The sequence below is a fragment of the Grus americana genome, chromosome 16 (genome assembly GCF_028858705.1).
Source record: "Grus americana isolate bGruAme1 chromosome 16, bGruAme1.mat, whole genome shotgun sequence".
NCBI lineage: Eukaryota > Metazoa > Chordata > Aves > Gruiformes > Gruidae > Grus > Grus americana.
The window spans coordinates 12,216,511-12,239,969 of record NC_072867.1 but is presented as its reverse complement, the minus strand read 5'-3'; the positions used below and the strand labels follow the sequence as shown (position 1 = coordinate 12,239,969).

The 23,459-nt window shown below is 38.0% G+C and overlaps 1 protein-coding gene across 3 annotated transcripts in view; it reads left to right on the top strand.

Moving 5' to 3' along the window:
* Nucleotides 1-22,973, top strand: part of GLT1D1 (glycosyltransferase 1 domain containing 1) — a 64,971-nt gene extending 41,998 nt beyond the window's left edge. For all 3 annotated transcript variants that reach the window (XM_054844329.1, XM_054844330.1, XM_054844331.1), the window contains exons 9-12: nt 3,990-4,033; nt 5,261-5,381; nt 14,254-14,352; nt 21,308-22,973. In XM_054844329.1, the coding sequence (XP_054700304.1) occupies nt 3,990-4,033; nt 5,261-5,381; nt 14,254-14,352; nt 21,308-21,454 (411 nt within the window). In that variant the 3' untranslated portion in view covers nt 21,455-22,973. The remainder of the gene's footprint in view (nt 1-3,989; nt 4,034-5,260; nt 5,382-14,253; nt 14,353-21,307) is intronic.
* The last annotated feature ends 486 nt before the right edge of the window (nt 22,974-23,459 follow it).

The following is a 23,459-nucleotide window of genomic DNA, read 5'->3' as shown; positions in this document are numbered from 1 at the left end:
ACTATTTTCCTATTTTCTCATTCAGTTTTGTTCTTTCTAAATTTTGAGACATAGGATTTTATTTTTTAAACTTGTTTTTACATTTTTATTTCATCTGCATTTTTTTCCACACTAATACACAAAATGATTTGGAAGTGAACTGGTGTGGAAGGCAAATCTAGAGTAGGTGAAATGAAGCTGTGCTTTTGAATCAAAAGATGCACTTGCTGCCTCCAGTGAGGATTTTAAACATTTCAGTAGTCTTTTTAAATTTGCTTCACTTTTTCATAAGCTAACGTCTTTACAGTAAGCTACCAGAAATAATCCTGTGGCAATGCATAGGCGGGATCAAGGACTGAACCTCTTTAAAACATATTTCTCGCATAGTACTAAAATATTGCTAAAGGATGAAAATAAATCTCAGTTCTATTGGTATTCAGCTCTACTTTCCTTATTCGTGTTACTTATCAAACCGCAAAATCTTAAGAAAAATCAGTGCCACTACCTGTGAAGCAAGTCATGTTTATTGTGAATGTTTAAAAAAAGCACATGAAGATTATATTAATTAGGAATATAAAGAACAAAAGGCCCACCCACTGGTTTCTGCTTTGCTTCCATAAGATTACAACATTTTCCCTGCATTTTCTATGCATGGTTGTCTCAGATGGTACAATGTAAGTAATGTGGCAGGATTGGATCCTGTATATTGTAAAATTTTTAGCATTTATTTCATCTTCCAGTTTTTCATTCCTGTAATGAAATTTGAAACAATAGGTGATTTGCAGCAGCTCTATATTCCAAGAACAGAAGCTTATGAAACTTTTAAAAAAGTTAAGGCCACAAAACTTGTGACCAGCTGTTGGGTAACCTCTTGAAGCCCACTTTGGACTTTCTGCATAATTCTTAACTGTTCTTGTAGACAGTACAGAATATTGCTGTGTTTGTAATTGCACTGTTTTTCACTGATCGGTATTTTTTCATCTGTCCGACTTCTTTCCATGCCTATTGAGACTGTTTTAGCTGAATATCTGCCTCCACAGATGGAGGGACGTATTGGGTCATGTAGCCCATCTCTTTATAATGGCTGGCTGTTACCTACGGTATGTTTTCTGGGCTAGTTCTAAAATGAAACAGCTGTTGACACAACTAAACTAAGCAACTAGAGGAAGTCTAATAATCTGCTCCAGAATATCCTAGAGCACAGCAATGAGGAAAATCAGATAAGAGACAAAGATACAATTTCAAATTCTTCAGCCTGCTGAGGAATATGAAATTCTGCCAGTGACATCCTGAATAAGTGTCCTACTCACTAAGATATTTTTTAAAAGGTGAGAGCTACTGCTACCATTAAGCTGACAACTCTTCTAACCCGTTTTTTGTCGAAACCTCACAAACCTGAGCAATTGAGCAAATTCTTCCTATCCGTATTGAATATGCTTGCAGAAACAGCGTTTCACTCTTTAGTACTCTGGATGATACTCTGACAGAAATGTAAATGTCCAAAGATCTGGTTTTCCCTGCAAAGGCTAGAGGCCCACGGTAGCCCCAGCACTGTAATGAAGATGTTTCTGCACCGTTGCTTCTGTCTGAGTTAATTTTTATGTGACAGCAATTTAATATAGTGTGTTTATAGAAGATTTTCTAGATTTTGATCATAGTAGGCCCTGTGCTTAACAGGCACCTTCATCATTGTGCAGTGTTTGGTCTTTGACTTTCTGCACTGTCAAACATGTCTCAGATGTTTCTTTGTCTGTCAGCAGAGTAGAACTTCCTGAACAGCATATCTGGTCCTGGTAGGTGTGGTTTCTTGCTCTGTGCCCGCTCTCTTTTCCATGTGTCATCTTATCTGATCTGTTCTGATAGAAACTATTCATATAACACAAGCTGCCGTCCTCTGATCTCTGCTAAATTGATTAAATGTGCAGCGCTCTGAAGGATTTTCCTCTGGATGGATGATTTTTTAACAAAAGATGATAGGTAACTGATGATCACATTTACCTGCTACGTTGGTAGGTAAAAAAATGTGGCAACAAACACTCTATCTGTGGAAGAACTGGATCACGGAGACATTTTGGGTAGAAGAAAGATACTTTTCAGTAGCTTTTTCTGAGACAGTGCTAAGTTCCTAAGCATCCTGCCATAGTCAGTTGGCTTTGGAAGCATTCATATCTTTTAAGTGCATTTCCAACTTACTGAACAGCTTATGTTGTATCTAATTTCTGTTATATTGAGCCTGTGGTTAGATAACTGTGCCCCCTCAAGTTTCTAAATGTAGCTCAAGGGGATCACTTCTCTAAGTCATCACTACACCCATCCTGAAAGTAATATTTTAACTGAATTCTCATATTCAGGCCAGGTTTCTTGGAATATCTACCAATAGATGAATACAGCTTGAAGGATTGTTCTGTTTATATGGCAGATGGCAACTTCTTGGCTTTCACAGAAGTAGATGGGATAGAAATTAATATCTTACAAATTTTATGAGTCACAGGCTGTAGTTTTTCTCATCCTTCTAAAAGTAGAAGAGCAAAAGACCATATCCCACTGCTCATTAAATCACTTGCAAGTACTCCATTGATTTTAATGGAAAGAGTATAGTTCCTCATGAGAGGAACTCAGCATCAAAATAGTACTTTAGGGAAAAAGCTGAAAAGGTATTTATATAGAAATAGCAATTGTGAAGTTCAGTATGAAATATCCAAGGAACCTGTGACAATACATATTGGTTTAGTGTATGGATCTGTGTCATGCTCTGTCGCCAGGATCAGGCAGTGCTTCAGGAAAGGACACTTGATTTTCCCCACTGCTGTTACTAAAAATACTTTCTTAAGCAGTTATGCAGTTATGCCTTTTATTTCTTGCATTCAGTAGGAATTCATTCCTTAGTGCAGGAGGGATTCACTTGAATCTTTTAATTCATGAAGCTCTGTTTTTATGAAATAATTAATCTTGTGTTCAAAGTACACAACCATAGTTATAAAATAAATTCTGACTTTTTTCCAAGAGGTTTCTAAAATGCTTTTTGAGTGTTCTCTAACTTATAATGTGGGGAAAAAAAAAAAAAAAACACCCCAAAATATTAATGTGTTAAAAAAATAAGTCATGTTGTTCCCAGTACTTAGAACTGCTGCATGCTGCACAAGCTATCATAAATTAAGCTAATATAGTCAGTCAGCCTTAATAAAAAAATCTAGTTCTGTTCTTCATGTCTAGTTAAGGATTTCAAAGTTCTGTTTATTTCTTTTAATCATGTTAAATGAAATTAGCAGACATAGTTACACTTTGTGAATAAACCTGCTGGAGTTAATTGCCCAGCTTAGACAACTTTTTAATAACACTAGCACGCTTTCATGTTAGACTATATTTTAGGATTTTGTGTTTATTAGTTTTCAAACAAATGTTTGACTGTCTCAGTTTATGTGCGGATTGCTTCCTGTGTTAACTAAAGCCTGAAAAGTTCCTTTCCTTCCTCACGTTGGTTACTCCGTACATAAAGGGACAGACAATTGCTTGGCACATCAGTGCACTGTTCCTCACTTAGACGGTGAGTTGTCAAATTGGTCATTTGAATCACGTTAGCCTTAGCAGAGTCATCTGAAAACAGTTATTCATGTTAAATAGATCTAGCTCTAATTAGAACCTGCAGCCAGAGGGATGTCAGGGCAGAAGAAATGGAACCTCCCCTTCTGACAGTAGCCCAAAGCTACGCTGCATTAGAGTAGTCACTTAAGGATTTAGAGTGCAGTAAATTCACACTCTGCTATACTGGGCACTCACCCCCCCCACCCCCCCACCTGGATATTCCAAGTGTCAATCACTCACAAGAGCGTTTGGCTGAAAAGTCAAATGTAACTACCAAGTTACAGATCTGTGGTATGATTTTAAAGCTCAGCACATTCATACATTTAAATATTTTAGTTAAAAATATGCTGAAATTTATTTTTATTTTCTGGATGTTTCAAACATATGCTAAAGTAACGCCATATACCTGCGTGTATATTCCTTTCTAGGTTGATCCATTTTTTACGAGCGAAGTTAAGGAAAAAGTTAAAAGGTAAGAAGCCTTTTATCTGCTTCAGCCAAATGAAAGCAGTTGGCTGAGTAGCTTTTTAGATCATGTGCATAAATGCTCTTTGGATCTACAAATGAACATAAATGCACAACTCTAACAAATGTGGTCTAATAATTTGGAATGTAACGTTCTCAGACAAGGTATTCTACACATTTTAAATTTTAGAATAACCAGTAGATCTCTTCATGTTTTGTGTTACATCTGGTTTAGAATTAGGTGTAATTTATATTTATTATTCTTTTTGGATGTTTTCCAATTCCATTTTTTGAGAATGTTTTTTGTTTCCTGTCAGGTTATTCATGGGAAACATAGCTCCTGAATCAGGCATTTATACTCCAGTTGATACAGTTATTTATCTCTGCAGAAGCTGGATGTTACTGCACAATCAGAAAAGCAGTATTATTTAACAAAGTCCAGTTGACAGGGAGCTGGTCTTAATGTCAAATGCACTTGTGTTTCCATCTGGCTTAGTGATCTCATGTTGAGGTTAAAAAGGCAGAAACAGGCTCATCAAGCAAAGGAGATGCTGGCTTTTCAAAAATGATCACCAGTCTTAAAGCTCTCATTCACTTCATCTGAGACTGAACACCTAATTAGCCTATTCTACCCTTCACCCTTGATTCAATTGACCTTGATTAATCTGAGGAAGGTGAGGACAGTAGAAATATAACCATTCAGAAGACAAGAGTGCTTATAATAAAAGAGGAAGCAGAGTAGGTCTTTCAGAACCACATTTCATCCCCAAAAGCCAGCATCTGAAAAGTCAGTATCTCCTGCAGTTGACCATTCTGATGATCTTGCTCCATTTCCCTAAGCATTTAAACTGAGTGTTTGTCATAAATATCTGCATGCATACCCCCTCTATTACACAAGTTCTTTAAGGGAAAATTGCTCTCCTACCTATTGAACTCAGCTCCTTCATTTACGAGACCGATTGTGGTTAACAGAGCGTGGTGTTAAGTGATCAGCTATAAAACTCCAGAACAGACAATGAAGTGGCAGATAGCAATGTATACTGTATTGAGTTTATAACCATACAGAAAGATACCGAAAACATGGTCAAGTGGCTTGCCCCTGGGCAAGCGATTGTTAGCATCAGAACCATGCCTGAATTGCTCTGACCACCTTCCGTCTTTGCCCTAAGTTTTAGGAAGAATTGTTAGAACAGGTTCTTAGGAGGTGTCCTGTTTGTGTGCATTTTATTTCTAGGGCGCCTGGAGTACATTTATTACAGGAGGTGCCACAAGATGATCTTCATGCTGCTATGAAAAGGTGCTTTGCTGTGGTGAACAGCTCCATTTCAGAGGGGATGTCTGCTGCAATTCTGGAGGTAATTGCATCTTAGTGGTAAGGTTTTTCAGTGAGGTTACAGTGAATCTGAAATCACCTTTTATCACTGGAAATATGTGTCAACATTTTATGTCCACATTTCAAAGCTACTAAAGATGAAACTAAAATATTTCTTTTTGCAAGTGTTAGTAATTAAGGTTTTCTTCCTTTGAACTGACAGATTTTTATGCTTTGTCTATTTATTTTTTAAAGGACAGAATGTAATTTTATCAATCCTGTTAAATTAACAATACAGACCTGCGATATAAGAATCATTCTGATTTACTGGGCTTGTCACTATTCTTGATTCAACATCCACTTCCTTATAATATTGCTAGAATAGACTTTCATTTATTTTTACATCCTTTCAAAAAGCAATCTAAGACCTGTATTTGGTTATTTAATTCTGAAATGATTAATGAATAAATGACATGCTCAGTTAATTTTTTTGCCATCAGTATTGAAAATTAATAACCAGGTTTATTTCATACCAGTCAAAGTAGAGCGCTGCTTAGTATCAAATGCTTTCTAGGAAAAAAAAAAAAAAAAGTACTGGAAGTTCTTTGGGCAAACACCTTTTACTAGTCCATTTTTTTTGGTGACTGCTGAATGTTGGTTCATGATGATCTCAGACGATCACAGAAACTATTACATGATTTGTATTCATGAATCTCCTATTTCTGTTTCTAATGAGTAATTGAATGTTGCATTTCCAGCATGTTTTTCTTCCACACATCTGAAAGTCCTTCATAAGTAAGAACTAAGTGAGCATTGTAAGAATTATGAAAGTTAGGTGATAGTAAGATAGAAAATGTGTATTTCCTTTCTAAAATGGCAGTGCTCAGAGGTGGAAGCAGATGCTGTTTCACAGCACCAATACTCTATAAACAACAATTGCTACAGACTGTGACATTTCCAAACTTATCAGTGTGGCAGGCCAGACAAATTTTTTGTGTTCAGTAGTTGAGATGAAATGGAGTGTACCAACACAGTACACAGCCACAACTAAGTCAGTGACTCACAGAAGTAAAAGTTAAGTAACTGTCACCTCCTCCTCACCATTTACATGTTCCCTTCAGGATCACTCACATAACAGTTGACCAAAAATCAGTCTGATTTACTTCCTGAGAATGTCAGTGAGTTAGAAAGGATGGGGAAAAATCAAACCAGAAACTGTTAAGAGACACAGCATCTGCAATAGAAGTGCAAGCATGCTTGGCCTGATACAAGTTGTTATGCAGACTCAGGACTGATGGGACAATGGGTATAATTTTCCCCAAAAATTTCCCATCGGATTAGAGCAGTTAAAGGGCACATTCCTTAGCTTTTATCAGAAGAGGGAGCAATCTTGTTAGTTCAGTGCCTTAACAAATATGTGGTAACTCAAAGCAAAAAGACAGTGCTAGTTTACTTCAGAGGTAATGTTGAGCCTGCTTCAGGAATTATTGATTTTTGCTCTTTTGAAGTTGCAATTCTGACAAGTTTTGAATCTGATAACTATAAGACTAAATCAACAAGCAAAGTTTTTATTTGAGCTCTCCTCTGTGTGGCTGAACTACTCAATTATCCTATCAGGGCTATTAAATAGTCAAATACCACCTCTAGTGGAAGACTGTCCCTTTAAGTTTTGGCTACACAGTTATGTTGAGTAATTTATTCCCAATTCATACCCAGACTTGTTAAAAAAAACCCCAAAACTGAACCTCCCTCCTCCAACAACTGTTTTTCTCACTGAAAATGACTACACAAACAGAATAGTAAATACTTCCTGTTCTATTTCTCCACTTTCTCTAAGAATTACAAGACTATTCTGGCAAAAGAGCATTCTATGCAGGATGTCTTTATATATACTTGCAGCATTAGTTTCCTCCATTTTGATGTTTTTCTTACATCAGAAAAAAAGTATATACTAGGATGAATCATGAAGAAGTATCCATTTTATTTTTCATGCTGAATTTATTTCTATATATATAGATGTATTTTTATACTTATATAGTAGATTAGTTAGTATTACTTTTTTATCTTACATGTAGCTGTGCAATTCATGTCCTAGGCTAGTCTTATGACTGATACATTTAATTCTACTGAAGACACTACCTTTACTAAAAATTATTCAACATTTAATCTACCTTTAAGTCTTAATCTGAGTTTGACAGCTAAACATGCTAAAATAAACTGGCAAATGTCCATAGCGGAAAAATGAAATTCTGTCTTCTAAGTGCGAGACTTGACCTATGGTAGGCTGTTAGCTACTTCCTTGTACATGATAACTTTCTTCAAAAGAAGAGAAAAAGGTCCTGCTCTCCTTTCTTCTGTTATTACATTGGTGGAATAATTTCAAACCTAATAGTCAGGTTTGGTTTGTGTTTATGCATAGTCATGTGTTGAAAATAAAATGCAACTTCAAATATTCCAAAGTGGAATATTTCCTCCTGGAACCCTCACTCTCTACCTTGCTTTTCTACCAGAAATTACCAGTACTAGGAAACAGTCAGCAGATGAGAAGACATACAAGCTTTCGAGCTGTCGCCATTCACATTTTACCACTACCCATTTCATTTTATATTGGTACATCAGGATGTGAGCAGCTAGCTGAAATATCTACCATAGTTTCTCAAGTAAGACACTTCTGCTGCTGTGGTGCTGCCTCTTGAACCATCAGTGACCATGCTCATGTGGAGGTGTGCTCAGCATCCTGACAGTTTTGCTCTCGCAGTCCCACATTCTGTTCAGGAGTGTGGGGCTGCTGGTTAGTGAGATGTAGCTGATAGCTGCTCACCTTTCGTGGGAGGTATTATGTGGCTGCTCCTACTCTGTACAGTTATATAAGAATTATTATAGAGAACTGTAAAAAGGTGACATATTCTTGTTTGGAAATGGGAAATTCTCTTCACAGACAGAGAAAAATAAATCCATAACCATAGGTGTAACCCACTTCTTTTCACCAGCCTCAGTCCTATAGTGGCCTTTTTGAATAGTGGAAGAAGGACAGCCTAATCTCTGAACTGCTAACTCATAACTTGGAGTTTATCATGGAAGTCATGTAACAGTGATTAAAAGAGCTGCCACGCCTTCAGAAGCCTGAGCATGGTAGTTCAGGTGCGTATTGGCTACAAGCAAATGAGTTACCAATTACAGGTGCAAAGTGAAATCTTGCATTATAGGAAGGAAAGTCTAATAGACATGGCACGGGTGTTGGGAGACAACAGCTGCGGTCCCAGCTGAGTCAGGATTTTCTACAAGCAGAATTATGTCTTTTGTTATCTCTTGAGCAACTACCTGAAGCTTGCCCTTTTTAGTACCTCAGACCTGTTTGAATTATTCATCTAAAGTTATAAGGGTTTTGGTATTGTATGTCTGTTTACTAGACAGTTGTACGGTGGGATTTGATGACATCCTTATAAAATATCCTACTGTAAAAATCTCTGTCTCAGAGGAGGTGTCAGTCTAATAAAGTCAAGTCCCTGCTTGAGGTGGCCAGCAGTAGGAAGGGACATCTGTTAAGATCTTGTTAAATTAATAAGGCAGAAAACTATGTATAAAAATCTCTTGGTCCTAGGCTGGAGATAACATCTTGCTTGAATTTGGAAATGCAACTTGCTTTCTTTTTAAAGTTCAAAATTTAACGAGGTCATGAATCTATAAACAGTATTTTAGTATGAGATAAATATATAATAGATAAATGAGATAAATATATAATCATACCTCTTTCAGCTTGCCTTAAGGTATGAAAGAACTAGAATGCATAACTAATTACTTCGTCATCTAGTACTGATATCGCAGAGATTTTGCTGTAACTGATCTATTTTTTGTTTGGCATTTGAAGAAGAGAAAACAAGCATTATAGCAAGCATTTAAAATACATCTCTTCTCAGAAAGCTCAGGAGTTCTGCATGTTCCTGGGCATGTGATGGTGAAGCAGGCACTACTGCGGGAAAATTTTATCTGTTCTCTATATAGTTTGTAAGAAAAAGATTTTGATGCCAGCACCATTTCATCAGAGTAATTTTTTGGTCCTCTCAAGAGTATTCCAGCTATTGTAAAAATCATTAGATTGTTATGCTTTTACAAAAGAAAAAAAAAATTTAAAAAATCGTCATAGAAAAGGAAGTTGGCCAGATTCTATTCTGCTGTAGGGCAAAATCCAGTCTTAGACAACATGTGAAGTACAGGCCTAGTAGTTTGGAATATAAGCCACAGCAAACTATAAAAACAAATAAAAAAATAATGAAAGGATGTTGTAAACCAGTAAAATTGAAGAGGGGACAACAAAAAGATGCATAGGCTAGGAGGAAGAAAATGAGGGACAATCCAGAAGATAAAATAGTAAATAAAACCTGTATTTACTCTGTAAGCCTTGTACTGCTGGTTAGAAATGCTTATTGTGTAACATGCTTCCAAAGCTGAAATTTACACCCTACATCCTTCTGAAATAGCATTAAAACACATTTGCAGTCAGAATAATGTAACAAAACAGATGGCCAATGGACTAAAATGTTATTTTATGCTATTATTTGTAGAACCCAGGTCAGTAAATTATACCTATTTTCAACAATGCAAATGATTCTTTTTACTGCTTAAAAATAGACTAAGTATCTAAATTAAATTCTAAGCCACTTCATGCAGAAATTATTTACAGCTCAATCCATTTGTTTAAGGCTAGCTGGTATAAAGCCAGCCCCTCATCTTATGCATTTGGCCATCTGTTCTGTCTTTCAGGAGCTATAATTCATTGGTACCTATGTGTTTTGGGACCTGAAAGTTTTCTTATGTAGCAGTTACTGCCCTCCAACTCTATAAGACAGAACAAATGTCTTTCCCTTTAGAGTTCAGAAATTATGGAAAATGAAATACAAACTTAGTGATCAACTTCAATGAGTCATCCACTATGTAGCATTCAGAAATAGAAGTGAATGAACATATCTTGTGACAATTTTTTTTTAAATGTGCACTACAGTCCAATCTAAACTGCAGTACAGCAATACTGTGCCAGCCTATGCCACCACACTGCTAGGTACAGTCTAACTCAGAACTGCCACAGGGTCTTACACGTACTTGATGATCACTGTTGCTGTACAGCCCAACGGCACAGTGTCCACTCTTCACTGCATCTGCCATGCTCGAATTGAGACTTCTCTCTGTCTAGCAGGTGACTATTTGTGAGGATGGTGGCACTTCCAACCATCAGACCTGAGGTGGTTGTGCTGTGTTTTGTGTGTCTTCTTTCATGCTTGCTTTTTTTTTTTTTAATGGTGCTCTTTCCATTGAATGGACAATTGCTTGTTTGGAGCATAGCCAGACCTGAAATACTCTTACAGTTTTGTTTTTTAAAAGGAGAAATACAGAGAGGTGAGGAGAGGGCCTTAGGCAGGTGTCAGTGAACACTGACACACTTCACTGCCACTATCAAGCTCTTGATTTTCAGTTCAGAAGTTCAAGTAAAATATCTTCATTCCCCATTCATGGAATGTGTTTGAGATCAACAGCCAGCCGACTGAACACAAGGGCATTTAAGCCTGTCAATGGGAAGGACCGAAAAAGAGCTAAATCAGAAATTCTGTCTCTCTTTGAGATGTTGGCGCTTCTGTGCGAAACCTGTGTTAGGTCTACGGTTGGGTAATTAGAGCCAAAAGCAACTTCCTCGACCTGCAGGTTCAAAACCTGTCAGGCAGAGTGGGGCACTCTCATTTCCTGGATGAACTTTGAAGTTCTATGAGCTTTGCTGTACCGATAAGTAGATACTGTCATCATATGTTTTTGTAAATCTACCTTTGGAAAACAGATTTGTTTTGTTTAACAGTGAAGTCAGAGCAAATGACAAAATAATTTGTGGACGACCAAAAACTGTGTTTCCTCTCATGAAAATGACTTTTTTTATTTTAAAAAAGCTGTATCTCAGAAACTTTAGACACTTAGATAAATTCAGAAATCTGGTCTGTAGTTTTTATATTTGCCATTTATTTATTCTGGTTGGTGTTCACTTCGTTAATCTATTTGTCTGAATTACCTCCAGCTGACCCAGTAGTTTCTGATACAAAGTGTAGAAGAGGTTATTTCATTAAGGGTTACTATTATTTTTAGAGCTAACTACTGCAAAGCAGATGTTTGTGCCAGACGGACTGTAGAATTTCTATGTCCAGAGTAAATTCATCTGCAGTGGTGATTTAAACAGTGTTTCTCTTGGATATTTTAAGCTATTAAGACATGTTGCTAAGTCACAGCAGTCCCTCATTCTTCAAAGCATAATTTGTTCTGTACATTATCAGCCAGGGTATTTTTGTCTTCAGTTTTGTCCAAACTATAAAAAAGCATGGCTTTCTCCTTGGAGTTTTGTTTTCTTGCTATGTAGACTGAAGCAAAATTGCTCCCCATCCAGGAGTGTAATGACAGTAATTAAAAATCCTTTCACTGTGAAGTGACAGGGAATCAGTAGGATTTGAATGTTGTCTATCATCTGGACTTCTGCAAGGCCTTTGACATGGTCCCCCACAACATCCTTCTCTCTAAATTGGAGAGATATGAATTTGTTGGGTGGACTGTTCAGTGAATGAGAAATTGGTTGGCTGGTCGCAACCAGAGGGTCATGGTCAATGGCTCAAGGTCCAAGTAGAGACCAGTGATGAGTGGCATTCCTCAAGGGTTGGTGTTGGGACTGGCACTGTTTAACATTTTTGTCAGCGACATGGACAGTTGGATTGCGTGCACACTCAGCAAGTTTGCCGATGACACCAAGCTGTGTGGTGGGTCGACATGCTGGAGGGAAGGGATGCCATCCAGAGGCACCTTGACAGGCTTGAGAGGTGGGCCCATGCGAACCACATGAAGTTCAACAAGGCCAAGTGCGAGGTCCTGCCCATGGGTCAGGGCAATCCCAAGCACAGCTACAGGCTGGGTGGAGAATGGAGAGCAGCCTTAAGGAGAAAGTCTTGGTGGTGTTGGTTGATGAGAAGCTCAACATGACCTGGCAATGTGCGCTTGCAGCCCAGAAAGCCAACCGTGTCCTGGGCTGCATCAAAAGAGGTGTGACCAGCGCATCAAGGGAGGGGGTTCTCCCCCTCAGTTCTGCTCTCATGAGACCCTGCCTGGAGTACTGTGTCCAGCTCAGGGGCCCCCAACATAAGAAGGACATGGAGCTGTTAGAGTGAATCCAGAGGAGGCCACGAGGATGATCAGAGGGCTGGAGGACCTCTCCTATGAAGACAGGCTGAGAGAGTTGGGGTTGTTCAGCCTGGAGAAGAGAAGGCTCCGGGGAGACCTTAGAGCACCTTGCATTACCCAAAGGGGCCTACAAGAAAGCTGGAGAGGGACTGTTTACAAGGGCATGGAGTGGCAGGACAAAGGATACTGGCTTTAAGCTGAAGGAAGGGAGATTTAGATTGGATATTAGAAAGCAATTCTTTATGATGAGGGTGGTGAGGCACTGGAACAGGTTGCCCAGACAGGTGGTAGATGCCCCATCCCTGGAAACATTCAAGGTCAGGTTGGACGGGGCTCTGAACAACCAGATCTAGTTGAAGATGTCCCTGCTCACTGAAGGGAGATTGGACTAGATGATGTTTAAAGGTCCCTTCCAACCCAAACCACTCTATGATTCTATGAAACAGATTGAAGATTCGAAGGAGTGAATTTCTTTCTCATTTGACACTGTGATAATTGTACAATATGAGTTTTTCTCATTTTGCAGTCAGTGCATCTCAAGACTTCCAAATTCATCAACAGTAATTAAAGTTTCAGATTAGGATATGCATGAGTAACAGAGTTAAGTGGACAGGGTTTGCACACTAGTTACTTCAAAATCTAAGCTATACTCTTAAAAGTTTCCAGGTGTTAGATCTCTTGGAAATGTTTTACTAGTTTTGAATAGATGCTGTACTCTGCTCCTGATCCTGCAGGCAACCTGAAATGCTATCATGTTGAGATCCCACACTTCCTTTCCATTTTTTTATGTATATACATACATGCACACATACATATACATACAAATGAATGAATGAATACATCAAGCAACCAGCCCATAATTTATGTGGAATCAAATCCTACTTCTTCAGATGTATTCCGTGGTCTCTGAGGACTCCCGTACCAATAGCTTTGTAGATAATATGTTTTGAAAGCATAATGCGTTCTGAAAGCATAACCTTTTCTCTCCTCTCCATGCTATAGTTCAGTCCGAAGCTGCATCACTGCATACTTCCCTGCAGTCCTTGAATGCTCAAGGTCCAGCACAGGCTATAGTAACAGATGCTGTCAAAAGAAAAACTCCTTCCAGCGTTCTGTATGACCCACAGGGAACAGAATTGACGAGAAAGAGCCAAGTGACTTCCACAGTCACCTTCGATGTCATTGAACTGCCCACCTCTCTCCAGTTCTGCACGTTATAGAAAAAATCTGTGAAAAGTGTGTTTTAATGCAACAAGAGAACAGATACTTTGTTGGAGAGAACTGGCTTTTTGTGCTATGGACTAATCTTCTAATCTATGCACAGTAACAGGAGGAGTTACAGTTACAAGCTTTGATCTGAACTTTAGTTTTATCCCCTTCAAGCCTGCCATATGTCAGGAGCTTCCAGTGGGAAACAAACTGCATACTTTGAGGTGGGAAAGAATAAAGGATGAAGCAGCTATCCAGTGACCTTCTGGATTGATTGCTTCTGATAATGTTATGTTACAAGACTAACAAAAACATGAACAACATATTTCAGAGAAGTTCCATATAGGAGATCACCTTCGACATGGTGTTTTTCGACTGAAATTAGGAGAGATGGGAAAGAGGTTTGGTTTGTCGTTTCTACTTTTAATTTTAAAATTGACATCATTAACACCTCAAAATCCCTGAATCCTAATAAACTGTTGTTTCCTTTTTCTGTATTCCTCTAGGCAATGGATTTAGACATTCCAGTGCTGGCAAGGAACATTCCTGGGAATGCAGCAATAGTAAAACATAAGGAAACAGGACTGCTATTTTCAAATCCCCAGGTAAGAAAACAACAAATCCTTAGACCTTTCCCTTTGAAAGGTTAGGTTCATTTTTCATTACATGCTTGTGTCTGTCTGGAGAGTTGGCTTTTTCTCTCAGAAAAGTTTTTCTCAGAGCCTCCTAAAAACCTGGATGCTAGACTGCCTTTCTTGAAGCTCTGCTGTTGTCTCACATTCACTTTGCAGTTCACTAAACTTTTACTAGGTGTCAGCCTTGCTGAATGTTTGTCTAGCTTGTGCTGCTTTAGCGCCTGCCATCTGAATGGGGCTCGGTTCTCCTCAACTTGTTGCACTTTAGTTTTGAAGGTTCCATAAGCAAACCCTGGAAGAGATGGTACGCATATCTTGTATTTCCCTTCAAGTACTAACTGAAGTACGAACTCATATTAGCCAAGCAGTTGCTAACCAAAAGAGAACTATGAGCCTGAAGTTTTAGATAATACATTATCTATAATTTCTAGCAGTGAGTGTTAATATAAAGCATTATTAGGTCCAAGATATTGCTCAGTCAGAAAATAATTAATGACTAAAATTAAGAAAAGTGTTAGAATGCCATTTCTGTGAAGATAAGTAAGAGTGGGGAGAGAGGGAACACTACCTATATTTAAATGCTGGGAATTTTCATTTCAGTATAGTTTCCTGCATTATGGCTTTGCTGTTACATATTCATATAGCCCATGGAAGATGACTTTCAGACACAGATTTTCTCAGTGTCTTTATCCAACTTAAGATTAAAATAACCTTACTAGAATAGTCCATTTGATAATTTTGCAAAGTAGAAAATGTATCATTTATTTACTTTGTGGAGTGTATGATTAATGCATCCTGTAAGTTGTGTTTCAGGAAGGTGAATTCTCTGAGCTATTTTTGGAGGGTTTTTTAATAGAAAAATTCTTACAGCTCATGGTTTGGTTTTGGCATTTTGTTTTGTTTTTTCTTTTTTTTTTTCTGGAATAGTCAATGTCTCCAATGGTTTCTACAAAAAAATTTCTTTGTTAACTTCTGAAATTTATTTTGTTGCAGAAGTATTCCCTCTTCTTGCAATATCCTTTGGAAATGGGATACTTCCAGGCTAGTGGAGGCTGAGATGTAAAGCTATTTATAAAATTATTTGAACAAGTATTACCTGCAAAAAAGCCCATTGACTTCCATATGCTTCTTCAAAACTTCAAGGATGTATGATCGTGTTGACAACATAGACTGAAGGCTCTCCTGATATTAATTCTGACACATTCTGTTGTTTCCCTTAACATGCTGGTTACATTTGGCTTGGAATTCAAATACATTATTCATGCCAGACCCAATTAGCTTCATCATACATCCTTGTAAGAAGCCTCTTCTGTGATCTCCAAGCATCTTACATTCCAAGTGTTTATTTGGAATTCAAGACCAATTAAAAATATGCTATATATTTCCTCAGAGGAAAGTGCAATTTTAAGCACCGAAGGCATCCCAGTGGCATCAGTGACTCTGTACAAATGGCTAAGGACTTTCTTTTGTATCAGAACTACACTCAAAGGCTGTAAATATGTCTAGAATGATATAATCTTACTTTATATAAACCCCTTCTGTCTGAGCTCCCTTCTCTGCTATGTCAAAGATCAGAACCCCCCCCATTCTACTGCTGCCTGTTGGCCCCCTTTTTGCCATTTTTCTGTCTCAGAAGTCCACAGAATCTCTTTTAAGTGAGGATGGTAACTTGCATTGCCTTATTAGCTCTCATACTCCTAGGTGGTATTTGTAGTGGAATCACTAATGTTTGTGCAGTTACCCTGTCTTAGAAAGTAATACCCCTGCTTCCTCTGTAAAATAGCAATTGTATCTCATTTAATAAAAGCCCTTTTATACTTCCATTGGTGTCAAATAATGTATAAATTATCAAAGTTTGAAAATGGGTCAGGAAAATACTTATTTACAGGATAATACTCAAATCCCACTGCAGAGTCGTTGAAAAACTTTCTTCTTGCAGAGAGGAGCTCAGAATGCCAATCATAATCACTCATGGTTTTAAAGATAAAGTAACCATTTACTCTTGTTCCTTATCTCCCCAAACCATATCAAATACAGTTTTTAAACCCCTATACACAGTCTATCAGAGGTTGAGTTACATTAGATCAAAGAAATGTGATTAAGTTACAACACTTACAGTTTTAAGGTATGCCTCATATTTTTATTGTTGGAAGAAGGAACAATCTGCCCATGGCACTTCTTTGAATACTGCCTTAGAAGATTCAGGCTGACAATAGGGATTGGAAAGCATATGTTCTGGTACGAAGTTTTCTGGGTTCTCTTACCCTGATTACTTTGATATCTTAAATATCTGGTAAACTATTTTCTGCTGCAACCTCAATTGCATCAGGTTAATTAGGGAAAATGCTTTTAATCATACAGAGAGATTAGTACTGTAGTCAGGTGCTTGGGAGAGTCTGTCCCTGTCTTGAAGAATCTGGACCACCAAAGATTAGAAAATGTCAAACAAATTTTCATTGCCAAGTTTAGTGAATCCTGTCTGGTTGTGATGATGCAGACTGTATCATAGGTCAAGAGCAGAAAACATTGCTTATTTTCAAGTTGTTACAGATCTAGGGAGGGAAAGCTTTACAATAGTTAGATTAGATATGAGCAATTGTGTCTGGTCTGTGGACTATCTTATCTTTTGAAAGCTAAATTACAGGGATATAAGTTGACCATGACACAATGAGAATAATTTTAAATTGTGACTGCTGTGGGTTTTCTTCTTTTATTCTTGCTGAAAGTGAGCTTTTGTGGCTTACAGGAAAGTAGGAGATTTTGTGCATAGTTGTAGTTGTCATTAACCATTTGCACATAGGCTGAGGCTGCACGGCTGGCAATAATGAAAGCCTTGCCAATCACTGAAGACAATAACCACGTGGAAACAGTTAATGTGAAAGTGAACGCTATGAAACGTTTTGTCCTTGACACTACATCATCTGGGCACATTACTTTTAAATCATGGTTTGATCCTGCCACTTCTTGAATTTGCAAGTTTATGGAATATTTGACACTGAGTTAATGGGACCTGAAATAAAAAAATAAGTGAAAGATAAGAATAGCCAGCAGCTTTTGGGCAATAGATAACGCAAAATCGTGTCAAAAGGGAAGAGATAAAGAGTTATTCAGCATCCTGAGTTTCAAAATTATATGTTCAGCATCTGTAAAAGCTCAGAGGAGCTAAATAAATGGAAGGAGATAAATAAACTACAAAGCCAATAAGAGAGTGGCCAAGTGTAAACACGGTTTAAGGGAGAGTGGGACCTGGAAAGACTACTGTTAGCAGAGACCAGTTTTGGAGTGGTAAGAGGGAAATGCAGCTCAGTGAGTACAGGCAGCAACACATTGCAGGTACGCTGGCCTCCCCGCCATACGTGGGTCAGTGCTGTTTCTACCAGGGCTTCAAGCCAGAATATAGCCAAAGTTTTTAGACCTTTGAACTTTCACACAGAATAGACTAATTTGTAATTTTTGGCAGTACCAGCAATCACTGTTCATAATCCCCTAGAAATACTGGCCCCTTGCCTTGTGAAGTACACAGATGTGCCACCTAACTTCTGAGCTCCTCCTGCCACTAGGTAGATCTGTCGCTATTTTGAATTTACATCTGGCGTTTGCCTTCCCTGGGGTGATTCCCTGTTGTTTAAGAATCATGTTCTTTTATCTGCTGAAGCTGATATGAAATGGTTTAATTGCAGACTTACTTTCATTATATAAATAATATATTAACCATGCATCTTATTTTCATTATGCGTGAGTGGCGGCACTGATGTAGTTCTCGTGGTAATTGAAGGAATATTAATTCTTTTTACTTAGTGCACTTGTTTTCTAGCTTTATCTCCCAGATACCTGTATTGCTGGGTCTCTGGAAAATATTATACAAAATTTCTTTTAGGTACTATATAGAGAAGCTGACATTTTCTTTAAAGATGATTGGTCAATTTACCAGGAGAAAAATGTATTATGGATGTTGCTGTTGAAAATTGACTGTGTGTGAAGTGAAGCACTACCCATAAAAAGGGCACATGTAATATCAGTTCTGGATGTACATAAGATGATCTTCCCTGTTTTTTCTGGGTTGCGGCTAACTACTGAGGTTCAACTTTTACACTGTGTTTTTCTGTCACGTGCGTAGTAATTATACCCATTTCTGTACGTGAATAAAAGGCTTATTAGAAATACGGATGTCCCCCAAGTAGTAAGTTAGCATGCATATCACGTCCTTCATTTTGGCTGCTGAAGTGCATACACTTATGTTTGATAATTGAAAAGTAATTTGTGAATTTTGCCCCTCTTTCACCAAAAGTGAAACTTACTTCACATCTACAATAAAATACAAGGGCGCATAAATATTTGTGCAAACATCACTTGCACAAATACTTACAGCATAACAGCTGATAGAGAGATATGTTGCCACACCATAAGTAGTTTGTATATCATAGGCTTCTAGAAAAGAAAAATTAAATGCTCGCTTTTCTGAAAGAGCTCTGAGTTCTGAATGTCTGCATTCTGCAAGTGCGAGCCCATGCTTCAGACTTACCACAAACCTACAACTGAAATGCAAGTCAGTTGTAGTTAAGGGAGGCACCTGAAAAATGAAGTTATTGCTATCTAAAGCCGAGCATCCCAAACTGAAAACAAGCTAAGCTAGCTGCTCGAAGGGTATGAGGCAAAACCCAGATAAGTCATAGTGAATCTTCCTATTGGCTTCCAGTCAGATTGCAAGTGACTTGTAGGTGGTCACATCTGATTAGTAGGAGAAGTAGGGATAAAGCTGAGAAGTCCTTATTCTCCGTCTCCTTGTATTTTTCCATTTGCTTTTTCTCTCTCCTGCAGTTTCTCAACTTTTATGCTTTGGACTCAGTTTGGCATTTTCCTGAAATTATCCCCAGCATTAAGTATTGTAACTGTGAATAAGGATCTCATTTCTTCTATCATTTACATGTTTCCAAGTTTTTGTCCTCTATATCCACATTTTAAAAGAATGCTAATAGGACTACCTGTCAAGAAATGTTACATTGCTGCTTCTGTTCTTAGGTAATTTACATAAATTATTTTTAAACATGACTTTAAATAAAATCCTCCACAGGAGCATAAAATTAAAGTTGGAATGTAGTTCAGTGTGAACAGTATTTATTACTGTGATTATACAGGCAATTGGATGAAGCCAGCATAAGTCATGTAAGACTTTCCCACCTTCCCTCTTCTGTATTCTTGGCAGATATGGAGGAAGGAAAAGAACATGTCTCTAAAGTTGGAGTCACTGGCTGTATCTGCAGTGTCTGATAGACACAGCCTTGGGGGACTCTCTAGACCAGCCTCACTTATCTTCTTTAGGGACAGTCTCAAAAAAAGCCCAGAAAATACCCTCTTCAGACCACAGGGGTTCCAAGTAAGGAACTGAATACACCAGTTAAATTAGCTCGTACCTGAATGGAGGGTAGTTGTGGCTGGAAAGCAGGCTGGATACAAAGCATGTGGCCCTCACAGCTGTTCCAGAGACCGCTCTTTCAGTGCTGTGTGGACAGAGCAAACATTACAAGCAGTACTGATTTTATGTAAAATAAGGTTATTGTTAATATGCATGTATGAAAGTCATCTTATTCTATTACCTAGTTACAAACCTTTCCAACAGAACTGATGTGCATCTCTGACTATTTAAATTTCATGGCAGTGATGCATATATTGATGGTTTGTCTTGTCAGTGAGTCAAAGCAGTGATTATAACATGTTCAATGTGATTTCACATATCAGTGTTTCCCAGGGGTCATGTTATAGTTATGTATTATGCATAGCCATTGCTTGCATTGCAACAGCAGCATTGATTCTGTGGTAACCAAAGATTTTGTGTCTGTGTATGTATTTCTATACACGGTGTCCTTAGGTTTTCAAGCATAGTTTGCTAGTTAATCTAGTGTTGATATGAACCCTGGTCTTATTTGTGATATTTCCTTTCATAGCTGAACACATTGTGTGAATAATATATCTCCCATCCTTTTTGTCCCTCACGTCCCTATGCACTGATCTTCACTACCAATTGTGTAATAATGCATTATTCTAAGTTTCCATTGACACAATAGCTATATGCTTTTCTGAGCTGAACCAAGACGCTATTTTGCAAAGATCTGAGCACATTTGTAATCAAGCTGAAGTTCTGGAAGTTGTCTCTTGATAGAAAATTAGACCAGCTGCTCAGAATAGATTAGTTCAGACGTCAAATCGCCTTTCACGTGTTTGAAGTTCACAATTTCTCTTCTGTAGAACTAAATTAGAGTGGCAGAGGAACAGGCAAAGGAATAGTTGTAATCTGTGAGGTCTAGTATTTTGCCCAGTAAAGTTAAAGGAAATTAATTTATGGCTTTTTTGCAGAGCTGCTTGAGCTAACACTGCTGTAACCGCCCAGATGCAACTACTCTGGAAGAGCTTGTTGCTGCATGCCTGCTCTTATCTTTATACTGTGACTGTATTTATGTAGTGAGTTTTTTAGTCTTACCATAAAAATAACTGAACATGTCAAAGTAGCAATGATATATAAGGTTAGCTGAGCTGAGATCAAACATCTGATGCTAGTTGTCCTCCATGCAGGAGATCAGGTGAATTATTTAATTTATAACCAGCCTGATTTTCTAACACTTGAGTAGGCAAACAATTTTTGTGTCCTTAAATTTGTTGTTCATGTTTGTCTTAACACTCTTGGGATTGTCTTTGATTTTAAATGTCTTAGTTGGTGGGTTGCGTAAAAAAAATATATAAAATGATTTTTTATTGATCATTGTGTATAAATAAACTATGGTACTTGACCTTGAAAAATGACTTTGAACAGTTTCATATACTGGCTTACAGTTGAAGTGCTTTACCAAAATCAAGATATGGGTACAAGTTATTTCGGTATCATTAGAACTTCAAGGAACTTTTAATTTATTATTTTCTTTATCTTCTTTAGGAGTTTGTTGTGTTGTCCCAGAGTTTGATGAATGACCCCATTATGGAAAGAGAAATTGTAACAAGGGCCAAAGACTACGTGAAGAAACATCATTCATGGGAAGGTGAAAGAACAGCCTATCAGAATCTTGTCCTAAGGCTCCAGTGAATTGCAAGACTACGGTTGATACCCAGCAGTCTGTGTGGAGGACTTTAATGATGGATATGTAATTAGATTTGGGTTTCTCTTGATTTGTTTTTTAGAAGAGATGGTAAGACATGCATTATTATTCTATTCAAACTTGCCAACATCACAGGAGTTGCTTGCTACTTCAAACTATCAAATTTATCTAATTCAGTACACTGTCTCTAGCGTACCAGTTCATCACAGATCAGTATCATTTTGTAAGATCACATAGGAGAAATAAACTCCTTGAGCAGACACAAAACTTTTGTTGTTGTAAGGCCTCAAAGGGAGGATGATTTCTTGTACACAGTGGAGCCCTCCACCACATAGAGCTTACATCAGACGTTCTGATCATGTTGCATCCTAACCAAACTGCAGTAGCAGTTTTCTTTCCATTTACACCAATCTGAATGTATTCAGGTACATGTGACATGCATAAGATTGGTTATATAAACAGAGTATAAACTTATTAAGATGAAAGCTTTCTTAAGACTGAAGGATCAACATATCTATTGACTGCTAAATGATCTGGCGGGCAAAAAGCAAATGGAGTGTTGATGCTTGGGGAAAAGTGAGGAGTACAGGGCATGTTTTGTACTGCCATCTAAGTACCTGAATTGCTTTCAGAGGAGCTGATGTGGCCAAACAATCCTATGCCTGTATTTTCTCTTGGGTCCTGGGACTAGAGCAGGAAGGTTGACACAGCCCCTGACAGCCGTACGTGGCTTCAGATTCCAGAACTGCACGGTGCTTGCAGACAGAGATGCTACGTTACGTAAACTACCTCTTAGTTTGCCAGTTTCTTTGCTACCTCTGTGATTTACTTGTTTACTAAAAGATTTATGAGAGCTGTAAAAAGGAATGAAGGGCGGGGGGGAAGGTATTTTCAATTTACTATGTATTTTGGTACTGTTCGTTCTCATTTGTGGCTTTCAGGATATATTGTAATATACTGCAGCAGGCTATTTTAAAGTCGGACTTATCTGTGCTTGAAGTCCATACTAATCGTTGCTGCCAGCCAAGTGATTATGGACATATCTTTGAATCTATAATTGGTCATCAAAGGACATACATTTAGAGAAAAAAAGAGGGTCAAATTTTTAACTACTCGTTATTAGGAAACTCTTTTTGCTTTGTATAGGCTTGATCCTGCCCCCAGTAAGAACCAGTGAGATGTTTTGTATCGATTTGAATGGCTGTTGTGTCAGACTTTTCTTTGTAATAATGAAGTTCACTGTGTGTTTTAAGCTTTCCTCTCTATTTTTGATGTTTTGTAGCTGTTGGGACAGTAAACAAGAAAGTAATTTGTATGTTGTATATTGACTTCTCCAAAATTTTTCCCCCTTTTATTGTAATGGGATTCTGCTCAGCATTGCCTTCAATAACACCATTCTCAAGGGCAAAACCGGCCTGATTTGAAATCCAAGAATCACTACACTCCCTTTGGAGCACATTTTTCCTAAATATTTCTGGAGTGTCCTTCGACATGCTGGGATGTGAGTACATCTGCGCTAGTTCTCAGTTTAAAAGCCACCTGCCAACATCTACCACTGAACGGTTTCTAAGGAGGAGCCTTATTTCTTTAGACATCTCTGTTACCAGTGCGCAGCGAGGCCTCCCGTGGGATTGCAGTGTCTCTTTTGGCCACAGCAAACTATATACTAAAGGAGGAACCCCCGCAACTTGGATTTTCAGCATGACATATGTGATATGGGATCTTTATAGGCAATAGGAAGGAAAAAAAAAGATCATTTTTAGCTAACTGAGCCAGCTGCAGGGAGTCCTGTTCCTCTCAAAACATCTTCTCACAGGTCTGCTTTGCCAGTGTATCTCTGATAATCTGCTGGTTTGGCTTTGCTCCTTAGCCATTCCTCCACCCCCCTTCCTGTAGTATTGGTTGTCTTCTGAGAAATACGGATTGTTAAAAACAAATACATGATGTGGGATAGAAGTCTAAGCATTGAGCTAATGGTAAATTATTAGTAAC